We start from the raw sequence: 16,656 nt of genomic DNA on the forward strand, positions 1-16,656 counted from the left end.
AGATGTTTCTCTGTGTCTCTTTCTCCCCCCCACCCTCTCTTTAAAAAATCTTTTTTAAAAAGATACCTTTTTATAGTGTTACTGGTTTTTGCTAACTTAATTATTACCCTTTGATACATTTGTGTAAAAGATTTAACATTCCTATATTCTGTTCCTACAAGTGAGATCTTAACTTCACACGAGTGATAGTTTATTTGCTAGCACATCATAGATAATAGGTGGCTTTTCACAAAGATTTAATTGGCTCAAAAACCCTGAGAAACAAATTATGTTGATTTAAGAGTTAAGAAAACTGAGTAGAGCTAAGCCATAATTGCAATTCAGTAATGTTGAACAAACACTGGCACACATGACAGTGGGTATGAAGATGATTGCTGTGAGGCCACTGCTTTTTAGAAACACAGTCTACTGAGGGAGACTATGTGTAAAGCAATAAATTAAATACTGTGTTTTAAATTTAGAGGGTGTGTTCTGTGCTGCTATGGAAACAAAGGATGGGCAGTTACCACAATAGAGTGTTCAAGAAAAGCTTTGTGAAGGGCGACAACATAGCTGAGTCTTGCAGGGTAAGTCAGCACACAAGTAAAGGATATTCCAGTCAGGACAGTATGGTGTGAACCACAAACAACTCATAGCAGAGAAACAAAGCATAGAAAACTATGTTCCTTTGGGCTGGAAGGAGGGAGGGATAACTACTGGGTTGGTGGAGTCAGGAAGCTAGGGGTAGCCAGGGAGTTTATGAGACATGTTAACAAACCTGGGCTTTATTCTAGAAGTGAGGGGAGATTAGGAGGAAAAAGAAACAAGCAAAGCTGAATGAATGCAGGATTAAGTAGGAGGTGAAGGAGTTTTACATTTCTGGTTTAGTGGGCAATGGTGTCAGTAATGGAAATAGAAAACACACAAGGGGAAAAATAACTTTTGAGTGTTTATAGATCATCTGGTAATCAACAATGGACCCGGGGCTGTGAAGCTCACAGAGGAAGGCAGGGCTGGATGTAGGTGGGAATTAAAACCTCTGGAATGAAACAATTCTGAAACTTGTATTTTTAAAGTCAAGACGGGGTCAAGGATAGAGCCCTGAGGATCAATGTTTAAATGATGAGTGGAGATGTAGCCATGAAAAAGGCATGAGGTAGCCAGAAAGGAATGGCCAGAAAGATTATGAGACTTAATTTAAGATGTAGTAGTGAGCTTTATGACAAGCTTCAGTGGCTGTGCAAGTGGAGAGGTTGAAGAGGATCTAGATTTCAGTAGATTAAAAAGAGATCAGGAAGTGAGGAATTAAAGACTGAAAGTGTAGATTATTTTTTTCAAGGAGCTTCACTATTAAAGAAAGCAGGAGTGGTACTATTAGAGATATACGAAGGTCAGTCGATGAGGCCTCTGATCTTGTTTTCAGGCCAGGAGAAACCTCAGTATGCTCAAAGGAACAGAAAGAAAGGATAAAGATGTAAAGGAGAAGAGGTAACTAGAGGTACATAGTCCTGGGGGAAGGGGAGGGTATGAGACAATAGTGTAAATGGGCTGGAAGGAGGGAGGGATAACTACTGGGTTGGTGGGGTAATGTGTGCAGGAAGCAGACATAGTTTATGCTTATATATCTTTTGATGGGGGTGCTACTGATAAGCACCAGTGTCCTCTCTTAAATCTTCCCAACTGCTAAGGACATGATCTCAATCTTAATATTGAACCTTTTACCCCACAAACCACGTAGGCTGACATTTTCTCTTTGCTTGCTGAAGGGAAAAGTAGCTCTCCCAACATATGTCATTTAAATAACAGGTGATTTATTATGTTTGACCAAAAGGATTAAGTGGAACACACGAATATAGGTATGTCATGGGAAGACAGGGTCTCAAGTGTGGGCTTAGGAGGCTACCAGGCTCTCCCTGAATCCTCCGTCTTCTCTTAATGCTGTATGTCACCATCTGAGTCTGTCTCTTAAGTTTGCCCCAAAGGCTGACCAGGAAGGCATAGTCAGAGACTGGTGTGTTACTGTGACTTACACAGATATTATGGGCCCTGATCCTTGGTCTCCATTCAGATTTTTTGGTGCCAATCAGTTTTCCACAGAAATGGAAGGTTGCCCCTCAAAATGGAGCTTGGCCATTTATTCATTGACCATTCCAAAGAGGTGGTACAATTTCTCTTCCAATTGCTTAATAAACAGTGAAATTGGTGATGATTAAATCAGGGTGCAGGAGAAACCTAGTGTCAACTGCTAGCACTGCTATAGAGACAGATCAGCATCACCAACAGCGGGATGATTCCTGAGGTTGTTTCCCCTCCCGATTGATTAAATCAAATATGCCTCCTAAAAGTGGCCTTCAGGGACTACCTTACCTAAAATAACTCACATCCTGTAATCCCTCACTATTCCCTTCCCTGCTTTATTACTCTTCCTCACATCACTATTTGCTGGAGTTGGGATTGGGGGTGGTGGTGTATATTTTTATTTGTTTATTGTCTGTCTTCCCACTGGAAAGTAAACTCTACGGGAACAGATTGCCTGTCTGGCTTCCTCAACAACTAGCACATAGCAGATACTCAATTTTTTTAGTGAACACATAAATAGAAATAATTTTACAACAGTGGGATCATAGTACACATTCTATTTTAAATGAAAGGAATTATACTTTATTTTACTTAAATTTAACAAAAATAAAAGAAAGAAACATGTAAAACTGAAGCCATTGTTGGATTGTCCATCCAGGCAGTTTTGGAGTTTGGAGTTATATGTATGGATTTCAATATCTTTGGGCTCCCTGCAAAGAAATGTGAGCAAATTAGCAGTAAAACTTCCCCGATGAACCCATTTTTATGAGCTATATTATTTATACATTGTTAAGTTTAAAACATGTATATGGCTTTTATTGTATTTCCATGTTTATTAGTTTAATCGACTCATTTTCACATTCTTATACTGAGTTTAGACCTTTTAAATAATTTTAATTACTATAAAAGAAACGCGGCATCAAAATGTTTAAATAAATGTATTCCAGAACTTTCGAAGGATAAGTGAAAATAAGTTCCTTTCTCATATCAGTGATTAGTGTTTAGGGAATCTGGCCCTAGCTGCCATTTGCCTTCGGACGGGAATAGCTGGGCCACGTTCCCCGAGGGCGCAGTGCCGCTAGGGGCCGCCAGGGGCCGCCACCGCCGGGCGGGGCTCGGCAGCGCCGCTCTGTGCGTCGTCCGCGCCGAACCGGAGAGGAAATTAGACCCGCGGGCGCCGCGCAGTGCAGCCTGGGTCGGCGTAGCCATGGCGGCTCGTGTCCTTCGCTCCTGTGTCCGCCGACTGCCCGCGGCCTTGGGGTCGCTGCCCCGGTTTCCCACGTTGGCTGCAACCCGGCCGCTCAGCATCTCGCTGTGCCCCGCGGGGACCCAGATGAGGCCCGGGGTTCCGGCCCTGGCGCTCGTGCAGGTGCTTGCAGTGACTTTGCTGGGGTTTGACAGGGGTCAGGGATGGGGCCCGCTGGAGGGGAGGGGGCCGCGGGGCCTTGCCTGTCGTAGGTGGTGTGACCGAGGACAGCGGGCTCGCTCGCCTTTCTCCTGCCTAACGGTGCTCGGTTGACCTTGCTCCGAGGCTGTGCGACCTAAGTGGTACTCGCGAGTTCGAATACCGGCTGCCTCTTACCGAAACTTCGGATTAGTCTCGTAACCTCACTAAGCCTCCCTCTGAACTTCAAACGAGGACACTGGTCTCTATCCTGCGGAGCTGCATCGAGTCTTAGAGAAGTTAAGGCAGGTAGAAAGAACACCTAGGGCGGTGCTTGGTAAGGTCTCAGAATACTATTGGTTGCCATTAGCCCTAAGCGATAAAGGTGAAGACGGTGGTAGTTTTCTAGGAAGAAAACTAATGACAGGGTGCAGAAGGGAAGCCACGCCGGCCCACAGCCTTCTCGATCCAGAACAGCTCTCTCCCTAAATTTCTCCCTGTGGCATTTTTTGCCTGCTTTTGGGTCTCCTGGAAATAAGAATAGAAAACTATGAATTTTTAGCTTTTTTAAAGTCAGATGAAACCTTTATGAGGCTGAAATTCTCGTTAGGGCAGTGATTTTTTCCACCCTAGCTGCACATTCAAGTTACCTGGATAGCTTGAAAGAAAGAAAAATCCGCTGGCTCCCGATTCTTGATTTGCTCTCTGGGAAGAGACCTTGGACTGGGTTTTTGTTTAAGTTCCCCAAGTGACTCTGAAGTGCACCAAGATTAAGAACTACTGTCTTAAGGTAGTCTACTGCCAAGATCAAGTTGAGAAGCTCTTTTCAATCTCCAGAACTTCGTTGTAATAGTGGTTTCAACCTTGACTAAGATGTTAGAATAAAAAGTAAGGATTCCTAGGACAAAACCACTCAATCTCTAGATATGGGGCCTGGGCGTCTGTTTTTGTAAAAGCTGCCAAGTGATCCTTTTGTGCAGCCAGTTTTGAGATTTACTGACACTGTAGTGGATTCATTGGTAGGGCATTGTTTTATTGCCTGAATCAGAGGTTAAAAGTGTCATCCTGAAGTTAAGGGATAAAATGGCAGTATGTGGAGTTGCTGAGTGTTTTGTTCCTGAGACTGACTTCAGCATTTGGCTAAGAGGCAAAGCAAGTGTCCCTGTTCTTAGAGCACGGATACTCAAACTTGATTGTGTGTACAGATCACTTGGGTTAAAATACAGGTTCTGGTAATGGGTCAAGAATCTTTGTTTTCTGGTAATGGGTCAAGAGTCAAAGGACTTCCAGTAGGTCCTGCTGCTGCTGGTCCTTGGATTGTGCCTTTAACAGCGGGATGCCTGAAGATGTTTTACTACCTTTGTTTGGTTTACGGGTACAGCAGAGGAACTGCCTTGTTTATATTTACAAAGTGGTTTTAACTAAGTGCTCCCATTTAACCACCTTATATCCTTTGTGTATTGAAATGGAGAGTAAATACTTGTTCATTCAAATATATGAGGGGCAGTTGTGTGCCTGCCAGGCCTTATACTAGCCTGTTGAGGGATATAGAGACAGCTACTAAGAAAGACATTCACCGCTTCACTGGCTTCTTTGCAGCCATTACATTAAACTTGCCCAGTCAGTCCCTGCAGCTCCATCTTCCCTAGGCTGTTCTGACACTGTTCTCCCTTGGCTTGTCCTCTTTCTCTCTTCTACCCAGTGGGCACTTCTCTGTCTAGCCTAATCCTTAGATGTTGGTAAACTTTACAGATCTCTTGCCACACACTGTCCCTGGACTGTCTCTTCACTTTGTTGGTTTCTATTATTGGCTATGTGCCAGTCACGGCAAACCACCTCCAGTCAGTGTTCATCTCTTCATCTCATCTGGATGAATGCTCATTCCACCCATTCCCTGCTTATGGTTTTCCCTCCTCAAAATTTGTCCATCATGCTGATCTCAGAGCCACCAGTTACTCATTTATATCCTTTTTCCAAGAAATATATACACACATGTGTGTGTATATATATGTATGTATACTTTAAAAAAAAGAGCTAAAGCAGCTTTCTTGGGTATAAAAAGGTAAGACTATAAAAATAGGACGTAAGGAAAACAAGGGTAGTGGTCTAAAATGGAGCCCAGAAGTCCGATACTTGACCTTGGCAGGCCCTGAATCTAAACTGCCTGGCATCCAGAGCACAAAGAGAATTTCAATTTCTGTGAGACGTGGTACCCAGATGAAGAGAAAGCACTGATGCAGAGAAAGCTTGACTATTCTTGGTACCAGACCAGATGACATACATGACAGTGATAAACTCTGGGCTGTGGTCTGTCTGCATCATTCATTCCCCAGTAAGACAAACCTGTTTTGTCTTACTCAAGGTCTGTAGCCCTGGCCCTGCCTCTTCAGCATCAGAGCCTATGCTGGTGTGCCACCTTGCCCTTAAATCTCCAGCAACATGAACTAATTTCTTCCCACACAGACACACTACACTTTCGTGCCACCTTTTCTTTTCTTGGCCTGCCCTTCCTTCCTTGAATAATCCCCTTTCTTTTCCTGGTTAACTCAAAGTCTCCTTCCGTGCCTCTCAAGGACTGAATGACAACTTTTGTTACTGAAAAAGCCTACCGATCCATAACTTTGTTATGGCTCTTGTCTTATTTCTACTGAAATGATCTGTTTGGGCTGGTCTTTTCCATTAGACTGTAGCTTCTCTGAGGGTAGAGGTCATGTCTTTTTGTCGTTCCAGCCCATAGCACAGTACATGGCATACAGGTAAAGCTTGCAGGCTGCTGAGACAGTCATGTAAATAAAGGCAAGGCATTGCCATATTTACCACATTGAGGACAGGTGTGTATACAGTGCAGAAGCAAAAGAGGGAACTAACCCCCAGCAAGTATGGTCTTGAAGGCAGCAGTTTTACCAGCAGTCAGGGCAGGGCACAGTGCCACATGCTAGGGCCAGGAAGAGCCCAGCATACACTTATAGCTGACCCGCAGGGTGCCTGTGGAAGGGAGAGGCCCGAATTGAGGTGGAAGACAAGGCATATTGTGCAGGGCGCTGCTGTATGCCCACTGAGGTGTTTGGATATTCTCTGCCTAGGTCAGGGAGTAAACATTAAACAAGGTTGGTTGAATGAATAAGTGAGACTTTTCCCCTGAGCCAGCCATGCTGGGTGACCCAGTGACATGATAGTGAGACAATGGGAAGAGTGGAGATTGGCCCTGAGGTTTCTGGATAAAGCCCCAGGTGGCGGAGGGCGAATAAAGGTCTGTGAGCAGGCATTTTGCAGACAGACGGGTAAGGAGTTCATTTCCAAACAGTGGAGTTTGAGATGTCTGTGCTGCCTGGGTAGAACTGTGCAGGGAGCAGTTTGTATAGGTGGCCTTTTCAGCCATCTCTTTAAGTTCCTTCTGAGCTTTCCTCTGTCAGAGATGGGCCCCATGGAGAGAAGGTGGGTTCTGATGGAAACTAATCAAGCTTGATTAGTTTCTACTAACCCAGAGGGTAGTCACTCTTTTCCTGCAAACAGTGCCTTCTCTCACTTCTGTGGGAGGTTTCTGTTAAACAGAAGTTTTAGATGTACATCTTGGGGAAGACAGTTAACATCAGAAACAACACATCTTTAAAAAAAAAAAAAAAGCTGAGATCCAGCAAGAAGGAGGCAGTAAGGAGTAAGGCTCTCCCCAACCAGGCCTTTCTCTGCCTCAGTTTCCTCATCTAAAATGGGATAATAGTACTATGTCCCTCACACTGCTGTTAGAACTAAAGGAGATGCTGTATGGAAAGTGCTTAGGGCAGGGTCATAGCCTGACTGAAAGATAAGAGATCAATAAAGAGACCCGAAGGGGAGGTGTGAGAGGAAGCAGGATCAAGTGCTTTGGGGCTACACCACCCCAAAGCTCAAACTGGCCAGGCGTCATCCTCCCCGGGTTCTGCTGGATAGCCCCGCAAAGCACCCCTGTTTGCATGTCAGACAGTGTTTTAAGCCCTTCCCCTTGCTTATACCTCACACCAGTCTTGCTAACTTGGCACTCTTGTTTATTATCCCCATGTTACAGATAAGGGTACAGATGAGGCAATCTCATTCCAGGCGCTGAACTCTTACCCTCCTATCTCTGCTGAGCCCACTGTAGCCGCCCACTTTACCTTGCCATGTGGCCTCCAGGCGGAGACCCCTTTAATTTCATTTAATCACATGGTGCCCATCTGGCCTCTGCCAACACTTGCCTTGCTGTGGATGATGCTGACCCACTAGTGGGTAGTGCGTAGAAACATCCTCACCAGCCTCTTTCTTCTATGCACACATCAGCCTTCCCTTTCTCTGTCCCTCTCAGCACTGGTTCCACCTCCCACCACTTCTTGATAAGCACAGATGAAGCCCCTTTCTCCTCAAGTTCTTGTCTGTAATTACCATTTAACTCATTCCTTCTCCCACTTTCTCTTTAGTCCTTTCTGCTACTTCATTTTATCTGTGCCTTGGAAACCTAGTCATTGATAAAGCCTGGTGACATTCCCACATCGGAGGTCTTCTTAACCCATTCTGTCATTAGAAAGGAAAGGGCATTATAAATTTAGACAGAAGAGAGCAAGTGCTCCAAACCTCTGAAAGTACCCAGAAATATTCTTCAGAACATTTATAAAACTCATCTGATCTCGCTTGCTGATTAAACCTAACTGCGTGCCTGAGGTTTTTTTGAGGTTTTTTGTTTTGTTTTTTGCAAGATAACGCTTACTCAAAGGGGTGTACAGGTTTGGTTCATTTGGTAGTATGTTTAATTATGATCTTTCATGGACCTTCATGAGTCTCTGGTACCTGAGCCCCAATAGGCAAAACCTATTTTCTATGAGAAATACCATAAGAACTTTAAACTACAGTATTAAAATCAATTTTAGAAGGTGAACAAACCAGGTCAGATTAGGGACTTCCATAGTGAGTAAAACTATCCAACTGCTATTTTGATTTCTCTTGTTCTGTGTGTTACCTTCCATGGCTTTAAGCCCACCGACCTGTGAGAGGGAACCTTTGTCACATTTGGTGAAGGAGTCAAGACCCTAGTACCCAGCTGAATATAAACAGATTTGAATATCAGATTTGAAATGATCCTCCATCATGACAAATCAGAAAAGCTCATAATTGTGCTGTGGCAATAAGGTGTGGACCCTGAAAGGAAATAAACTGGACTATGACAACGATCCAACTCCCTCTTCGGTTCCTTTGGACTGGTAGCAAATGGGCCAAATGAGACTATATATATGGTCCTCGGTGTGATCTGCTCCAGTTTGTCATGACAGCTCTTTTCACGTGGGTTACTTTGACTTGAGTGTGCCCATTAGATGTGGCAGGCACTTACTGTGGCAGTAGCTGCTGCAGATTACATGAGGAGACTTAGGCTCTTCTTCACACCTTGGACGATTTTAGTCTCACCAAGCAAAACAAATGTCCAAAGTCTTAGGGGGAGGGAGGCCCATGTTTATGCTTCGGAACTGCTAGAGCTCTGAGATTCCCCAGGAGAGAACTGGTGTGGCCTCGGGGCCAGTCACAATCAGACAAGTCGGTTCTCTAGAGCCTTAAAAGCTTTGTGATACCTAATACAGGCAAGTGCATTTACTTGGAAGCATTTTAGGTTCAACATTTCCTTTCTGCCCTTGCCCTAGGTACCAGGCAGAATTACACAGCTATGCCGGCCATATAGTGACGCCCCCCCTCTGACGATAGAGGGCATCAAGGACCGTGTTCTTTATGTCTTGAAACTGTATGACAAGATTGACCCAGAGAAGGTAATTAATGTGGTTGAAATGTTTTTTTTTCTTTAAATGAGTGTTTAATCACATGATACAAAATTCAAACAGTCCAAAAGGACATTCAATAAAAAGTCTCCCTACTCCCAGCCAGAGGTTCCTCTCTGGGAGGCAGCAGCAAAAGCATCTTCTTATATATCTTTCCAGAGGTACTCAGTGCACGTGCGGGGGGGGGGGCGGGGGGGTGTGGGTGTGTGTGTGTGTGTGTACACACACACGTACGTTACATGTGCATGTGTGATCTGTACCTCCCACCCTTTTAAAAAACACAGTGTTAGTGTACTGTAAATAATATTTTGCACCTTTCTTAACCTTTGGAATTTTTCTTATAGTAACATAAAAAAATTCCTCCTTTAATAATTAAATCTGTTGTGTGAGTAGGCTAGTGGGGTTTTTGGTTTGTTTTTTTGAGGTATAAATTGACACATAACATTTTATTAGTTTCAGATATTTGTATATATTGTGAATTAATCACCATAAAAATCTAGTTAACAGCCATCATCACATGTTACAGAAGTTTCTTTTCTTGAGATGAGGACTTTTAAGATCTACTCTCAGCAACTTTCGTATATGCAAGACAGTATTATTCACTATAGTCACCATGCTGTGTACACATGACTTCACACCCCCAGGACAGTTTGTTTGCATGTGGGTTTTTGAAGAATTTTTCCTGGTAAGCTTGAGATCTAAATTAAAGGCAAGTGATGATAAACACTGTCTGCTATTCTTAAGGGGACAGAATGTCACTTCTAAGGTATAGTCTTAGTTGTTAATAGGGGAGCAAAAAACCCCCCAAACTCTCAAATGTCATTCAGAGCAGTGATCAAGAGATCTTAATTAAACACGTAAAGTGAAATCCCTCATTAGTTTTGTATATATTGTTAACTGGTTCAAAACAAGGTAAAATTAGTTGCCATGTAAAGCATACCAAGTGTATGCCAGCACACACTAAATGTATATGTTAGTTATGGCTCCTCTTATTTAAAAATAAGTTTTCCATATAATGATTAACACTGTACCACTCTGTTGTCTTGCAGAGCAAAAGCTCTCACAGCCTGATTTTGTGTTTGGTGTGCTTGTCTTGCAGCTCTCAGTAAATTCCCATTTTATGAAAGACCTGGGCTTAGACAGTTTGGACCAAGTGGAGATTATCATGGCCATGGAGGACGAATTTGGTAACACACACAGGCTGAGTCTTGGGTCTCCATATTGTGATTCTTGATTTGTGTGGATTAAGTGAAAAGAATGTTGGGAGTCTGAATTAGGATTTGAATCAAATATATAAATAGAAACAGTAAGCCCCCCCTTCACATACAACCACACCCTCATCCACGTACCTTGGTTCCCCACAGTGCCTGTGTGCACTCTTGAGTTATTCTGGTTTGGGAAAGTTATTGTGCAAATGAGACCATTCAAGGCTCCACAACTAGTTTTGGAGACAAATTGCCTGAATGGAAGCCAAGAGACTTCTGTGCCATTCTACTGAGCACATTTTGGCATTACTGCTGACATTGAGAGTAATTCTGTTTAGACTTGTATTTAAATTGTATTAAGTGTTTTTGCCCTTTGAAAATAAATCTAGATCTTAGTTAAGATCCTTCACAGATTATGCTGACTAAAAGCATGGTACCCATTGGGGTAGGACTGGTATAGGCTTTCTTTTGGGGTAATGAAATATTTTACAATTGGATAATGGTGATGGTTGTACAACTTTGTGCCAGTACTAAAAACCATTTTTTACACTTTAAATGGGTGAATTTTCAATCATGTGACTCTTACATATGTATATATATTTAAAAAGAGCCAACCATTATACCCAATATGATATACACAGTGTCTAGAACATCCCTGACTCACAACTGAAGTGGACTCAGAATTGCTGGAACTTGGTGTACTTGGAACTTGGTTACAGAAGTGCTAGTGCTTTCAACTCTAAAAGGATCTCCTTTCTCCACTCTCATGCACTGTTGTAAACTTTACTTTCAGGGTTTGAAATTCCTGATATAGATGCAGAGAAGTTGATGTGTCCACAAGAAATTGTAGATTACATTGCAGATAAGAAGGATGTGTATGAATAAAGTAGCAGGTAAATAATTTCACCTTTAGAATGATGTTCTCCCATAGAATTAATCCCTCTGGGTTTCTTCAATAATGTAAGACTCAGAAGAAATGGAAAACAGAAATGTTTGACATTTTCAGTGGTTATAAAACACAGGCCCCTCTGGTTATCTGCCACTCCAAGAGGGCCAGTCCTAACGATCATCCGTATCCTTGAGGAGGGTCTAAATTGAAGACCCTCCTCAAGGATACAGATGATGACTCAAGAGAGTCATTCCTGGACAGACTCCCTTGAGTGTTAGCCTTCCTAAAAGCAAGCAGTCTTGTAAAAAAAAAAAAAAAAAAAAAAAGATACTACTCAAGTTAACCCAGAGGCAGAGACCACTGCCTCCCTCAGTCACTCTAGGCCAGCCCAGCCTGCTATCCAGGAACTTGGCATGGCCCGGCTGTTGGCTGTTAGGCAAAGGGGCCGCATGGGCAAGACAACAGATGCTGCAGTCAGACATCTGTTTATTCTCAGCTCTGCCACCTCTTGTTAAGTCTGCCTAGCCTCTTGTGAGCCTCTGTTTTCTCATATGTAAAGTGGGGATAAAGACAGGACCTACCTGGGACTTTTGCAAAGGTGAAAATTAGTAGTGTATGTAATTCATTTAAAACAATGCTTGATGGTAAAGAAGGCTGTCAATAAATATTAGCTATTGTTATTTGGGCTCTAGGATAATCAAGTGATAAAGACTTTCTAAATAAAACATTGTGTTAGTGCTTATAACTTCAGTTACTCTGGATGTAGCACCTGAGAGATCTTCATGTAAAGTTAACAACAATACAACAAAAGGAACACTGAACTTACTATGTCTTTTCCAGATCCCTTTTCTCCACGGATAGAAGATTTGGAATATACAGAAGAGTGTCTGGCAGGAGAACACATTTTGGCATTACTGCTGACATTGACAGAGTGATTCTGTTTAGACTTGTATTTAAATTGTCTAAGTGTCTTTGCCCTTTGAAAATAAATCTATAAAACCAACATTTTTGTCCTTCTTTAGTTTTTCAGTGATATCTATAAAGTGCATTTTTATATTGACATTGCTTAATGCTTTTAAAGACCTGTCTGATCTGCCATTGGTATTCACAGAGATGAGAAGTGTAAGACTTCAAGTGTACTTGGAACAAAACAGGCTTGCATATGATGACTCTCATCAGTTTCGCTAATTTTAACATCTGGGGCAAAGTGCTGACTATTCTAACCCCCATGGCAGCTGTACATTTTGCCAAAAGAAAAAAAAAAGAAAGAAAAAAGTGCTGTGGTTGTTTGTGCAAAAGGTATGAGGCCTCACAATACTGCCACTACAGTGATGGCTTCTGCTAGCACCTTAACCACCCACTGCATAGAAGCAGCCCATTCCCATCATTCTGGAGATGTTTTAAGTCCCACAGGAGCCAAAATAAAGAAAATACACTGAATCACACATGGATAATTCTTTAGCAATGCTATTTAGAGTCTTAAGTGTTCAAACAGCAGCAAAAACCCTTGAGCTCTAAGAACTTAACTGGAATGTCCTTTGTATGCCACTCTAGGGAGGCAGCACACTGACCACATGCAGCACTTCAAAGTGTGTGCGAATGAGAACATAACAGATGGCGTGATGTGCACCTGCTATAGGCAGTTCCCTTTGAGAGGGTGGCTGTAAGGCCTGTCACAACTTGTTTCTTGCCCGATCTCCAGCTCTGCCACACTACCCTTCCCATTGCACCTCCTCAGACAGCAGGTGCCCACCACATGTGCAGCACTCTGCCAAAGGGCCAAGCACCACATAGGTCAATCATACGCCTCCACTCCCGGGAGTGTACCATCTGCTACAGGACAGTTAGCATCCATATGATGTGACACATTCCAATTACCCTGATGTGATGACAGAAATGTTGCTAGAATTGTTGAACCTGAATATGATCACGAGGAAACATCAGAAGGTAGGGCTTTAAGAAATCAATGTCATGGGGAAGGACAAATAACTAAAAAGGAGACCAGAGACACCACCTTCAGGGGAGTGTGGGGCTGAGAGGGTGGGGAAGAACAGGAAATGAGGACAAATGGGGTATGTGCAAGGGACATCACATTTCTCAGAAATAACGACAGTGTTATGGTGGTCAGACTAACCTACTCATGAGGTATTTACTGAGCACTTGGGGGTGAAGCATCAGGACTGCAGATGACTTTCACATGGTTCAGAAAAAGAGCAAAATGTTAACCAGTAACTAGGTGATGACTATGCACATATGTGCTATTGTGTGTACATGCATGTTCATTGTGCTATTTCAACTTGTTTGAAATTTGTCCAAATGGATGAAATTCAACATGATACATGTAACAAAAAGTACATGGATGCTGTAAAACTGAATATCAAACTATGAGACCAGTTAAATAGGAAGTTTTCTGCGATCACATGGAAAGACTGCTAAGTTAGATAATAACCGGCATGACCTGGTTTCTATAAAGCACACCATGATGTTAATGATTATTACATGGTCGAAATAGGGCTTATTTTTGTTCAGCAGTATTTTCTAAATTGTAAATCCCATGCATTGTGCAATAAATGACACATAAAAGTCATGGAGAAAGGCATTCATGGCACTGAAGCTCAGGCAGAACTTCGAAGGCTTGGCCAGGGCCGGCAGAAAGAGCAGGCATGTGCAGAAATGGGCAGGGCACAAGTGTGTTCAATCTGGAACACCGCTACAGCATGAACTGCAGTGCTGTGCCCATGGTCAAAAACAGGGGAGGTCCTTCCAGGCTGGCTGGGGAACTGGTCAGCAGTGGGAGCGACAGGGTATCCCACAGGGGAGGCAGCCAGATGTATATATTTGAGCTCCTTTGCTGATGGCTATGCCAAAAGTGGAAAAGGTGGACTTCAGGAATGAACCTTGCAGTCCTTGGAAAAGCCCATGTGAAAAATGTAGCTGGAACAACTGGTAAGACACTATAAAAATGGCAGAACCCCGTCAGATGAAGGAAGAAGCAAGGGGTCTACGGCAGCTCCTAAGTTTATGCTTTGGGTTGCTGGTACTGGCTTGTCTGAAACGTACTAGAGGAAGGTCAGACTGGAAAGGGGACAGAATTTCAGGTTGGCACATGGGTTGGTCTGTGAGATATTCAGCAGGTAATAATGAACATGAGGATAAGAAAAATCCTGAGCTGGAGCATCTGCAGGGTGTGTGCCCTCCCAGTCTGAGAAGGCACTGAAGTGGGAATGACACCCTCTGCTCCTCAGATGGACCAATGCCCTGAAGCCTAAATGAACACCACTGCCCACAGGAATGGGTTACAGCTGAGGCTGAGAAGCTAGAACTAAGCGAGAGACTTCCTGGTCACTTAAAATATCTTTATCAAGTACATGTATTACTGTCTTAATTTTTTATTTTTTATTTATTAATTCAAGAAAGAGAGGCAGGGGATGGGGGGAGGAGCGGGAGGAGAGAGAGAGGGAAACACTGATTTGCTGTCCCACCCATTTATGCATACATTGGTTAATTTCTGCACGTACCCTGACTGGGGATTGAACCTTAGCGTATTGGGACAATGCTCTAACTGAGCTACCCGGCGGCCAGGGCACTGTCTTAATTTTTTTAAATGGTAGCCAGTTAATTAACAAATATAAAGGCTCAAAGTTTTAAAAAATGACAAGCACAAGTTAGTGTCCTTAAGACAAATAGCTTAAACCAAGAAAAGAAGAAAAAAAAAAAGGACAAAATGTAGTGAGTTTTCCTAAGTTCTCAACAATCAGGCAAGTTATCTAACAGCAGAGCATTAAGCAAATCTGGTTCTAAGGTTCTGAATCTTAGCCTCACCTGGTGACAGCCATGACATGACTTTGGCTAAGCCACTTAGCTCTTCTGAGCCTAAGTTTCCTCTAATGGGTAAGTCGGGGGTGATAAGAGGCATGTGATGGAGTGTTTACAATATAATGCACATAAACTGACAGAGTCTGGCACATGGTAAGACTCAGTGAAGGAAATGATGTTATAGCACTTGAAGGCAGAGTGTTTGGAGCAAGTTTTTGTGGACAGAGTACCCAGAGGTGAACATGCCTCACCCAAGGTTGGAGTACTACAGTTCTTCCAAAGTAGCATCTACCTAGCACACAGCGGGAGGCCAAGCCCTGCTCCGTGGTCTGCCAGAGACGCTGTCACCTCCAGTCTGGGGTATTTGCTTAAAAACCCCACTCATGATTAGTGTTAAGTCAACTAGCACCTGTCTTAGATGCTAAGATTATGATATTTGTGTATCTGTGGAGGGTAGGGTTCACTAAGAGCCTGATTTGGCACTTTTATTGGAATTCCTGGGGAAGAAAAAAAATTCTCTTTCCCTTGGGGTTGGTGGAAACTACGTCGATAGAGGACAGGGCAGGGCTAGCAGTTAAGAGGGTCGGGGGCCTGGAGACCCGACTGGAGCTCGTGCTTTGGGCTCAATCGGACACTCTGCATTTTCCAGTTATCTGAGCCAAATCGCTTTGCCTAAGTCTTATGAATTTGTCACCAAGAACCAACGGGAGCCAGTAATCGGTGGATGAGAAGACTCTGCCCTCTGGGGATGCTGGTTCCTGACAGCAGCTCCTCTAGAACCACAGCCCCAGCCAGGCATACTAAACCCACAATATAAAACATTAACAAGACTCATGACCAGAAGGAGAGAAAAGATTAGAGGTCATAAAAAAATTAAGATTAAAAGTATATGGGGGTAAAATATATGGAGGAAATTACTTTTAAGGAAAGAGGGAAAAGCCAAGACTACAAAAGAGAAGTTCAAAGGGTATTAAAACAAGAGTAGAATAAGGACTTAAAAACTAAGTATTATTGATTAGAAAAATAGCTCTAGAAGATATTTTGGTGTGTATATGGAGTGATATTACTGAATTGATATTAATTTTCTTACGTGAGGTAATAATGTTGTGCTAAGGTATAACAGTGTCCTTATTCTTAGAAGGTATGTGCTGAAATACCCACAGGTGAAATGTCATGACCTCTGCACGTCTGTCAAATGTTTCGGAAAAAAAAAAAGGGCATATGTGTCTAGAAGAGAAAAAGATTGGTTAATATTTTAACTGGTGAACCAAGGTGAAAAGTATAAAATGGTAAATGTGACACATTTTAGCTTTCTGTGAGTTTGAAAATTTCCAAAACCAAAAAGAGAAAATAGAAAGGTATTAAAATTAAACAAGGGGGAGCAAGGTTAAAACAGAGCAAGAAACTTGAAAATCAGGAGTTATAAAAGGGGGTAAATAGGAAAAGTTTTATCAGGAGAGTAAGACAGGCCAACAAGGCTTCAGAACAAAAACAGCTTTGATAACTAGGGAAAGGCACAGGTCAATCCCAGCT

At 42.8% G+C, this 16,656-nt stretch overlaps 1 protein-coding gene across 1 annotated transcript; it reads left to right on the top strand.

The window, feature by feature from the left end:
• The first annotated feature begins 3,228 nt into the window (after nt 1-3,228).
• On the top strand, nt 3,229-12,310 carry NDUFAB1 (NADH:ubiquinone oxidoreductase subunit AB1). The gene is made up of 5 exons (XM_054580896.1): nt 3,229-3,427; nt 9,082-9,204; nt 10,313-10,400; nt 11,212-11,311; nt 12,148-12,310. The coding sequence occupies exons 1-4, from the start codon at nt 3,266-3,268 to the stop codon at nt 11,301-11,303; spliced, it is 465 nt and encodes a 154-aa protein (XP_054436871.1). The 5' UTR covers nt 3,229-3,265; the 3' UTR covers nt 11,304-11,311; nt 12,148-12,310.
• Nucleotides 12,311-16,656: the final 4,346 nt, after the last annotated feature.

Source organism: Pteronotus mesoamericanus, unplaced genomic scaffold (assembly GCF_021234165.1).
Source record: "Pteronotus mesoamericanus isolate MK-2021 breed Mesoamerican mustached bat unplaced genomic scaffold, CSHL_Meso_final contig_64, whole genome shotgun sequence".
Lineage (NCBI taxonomy): Eukaryota > Metazoa > Chordata > Mammalia > Chiroptera > Mormoopidae > Pteronotus > Pteronotus mesoamericanus.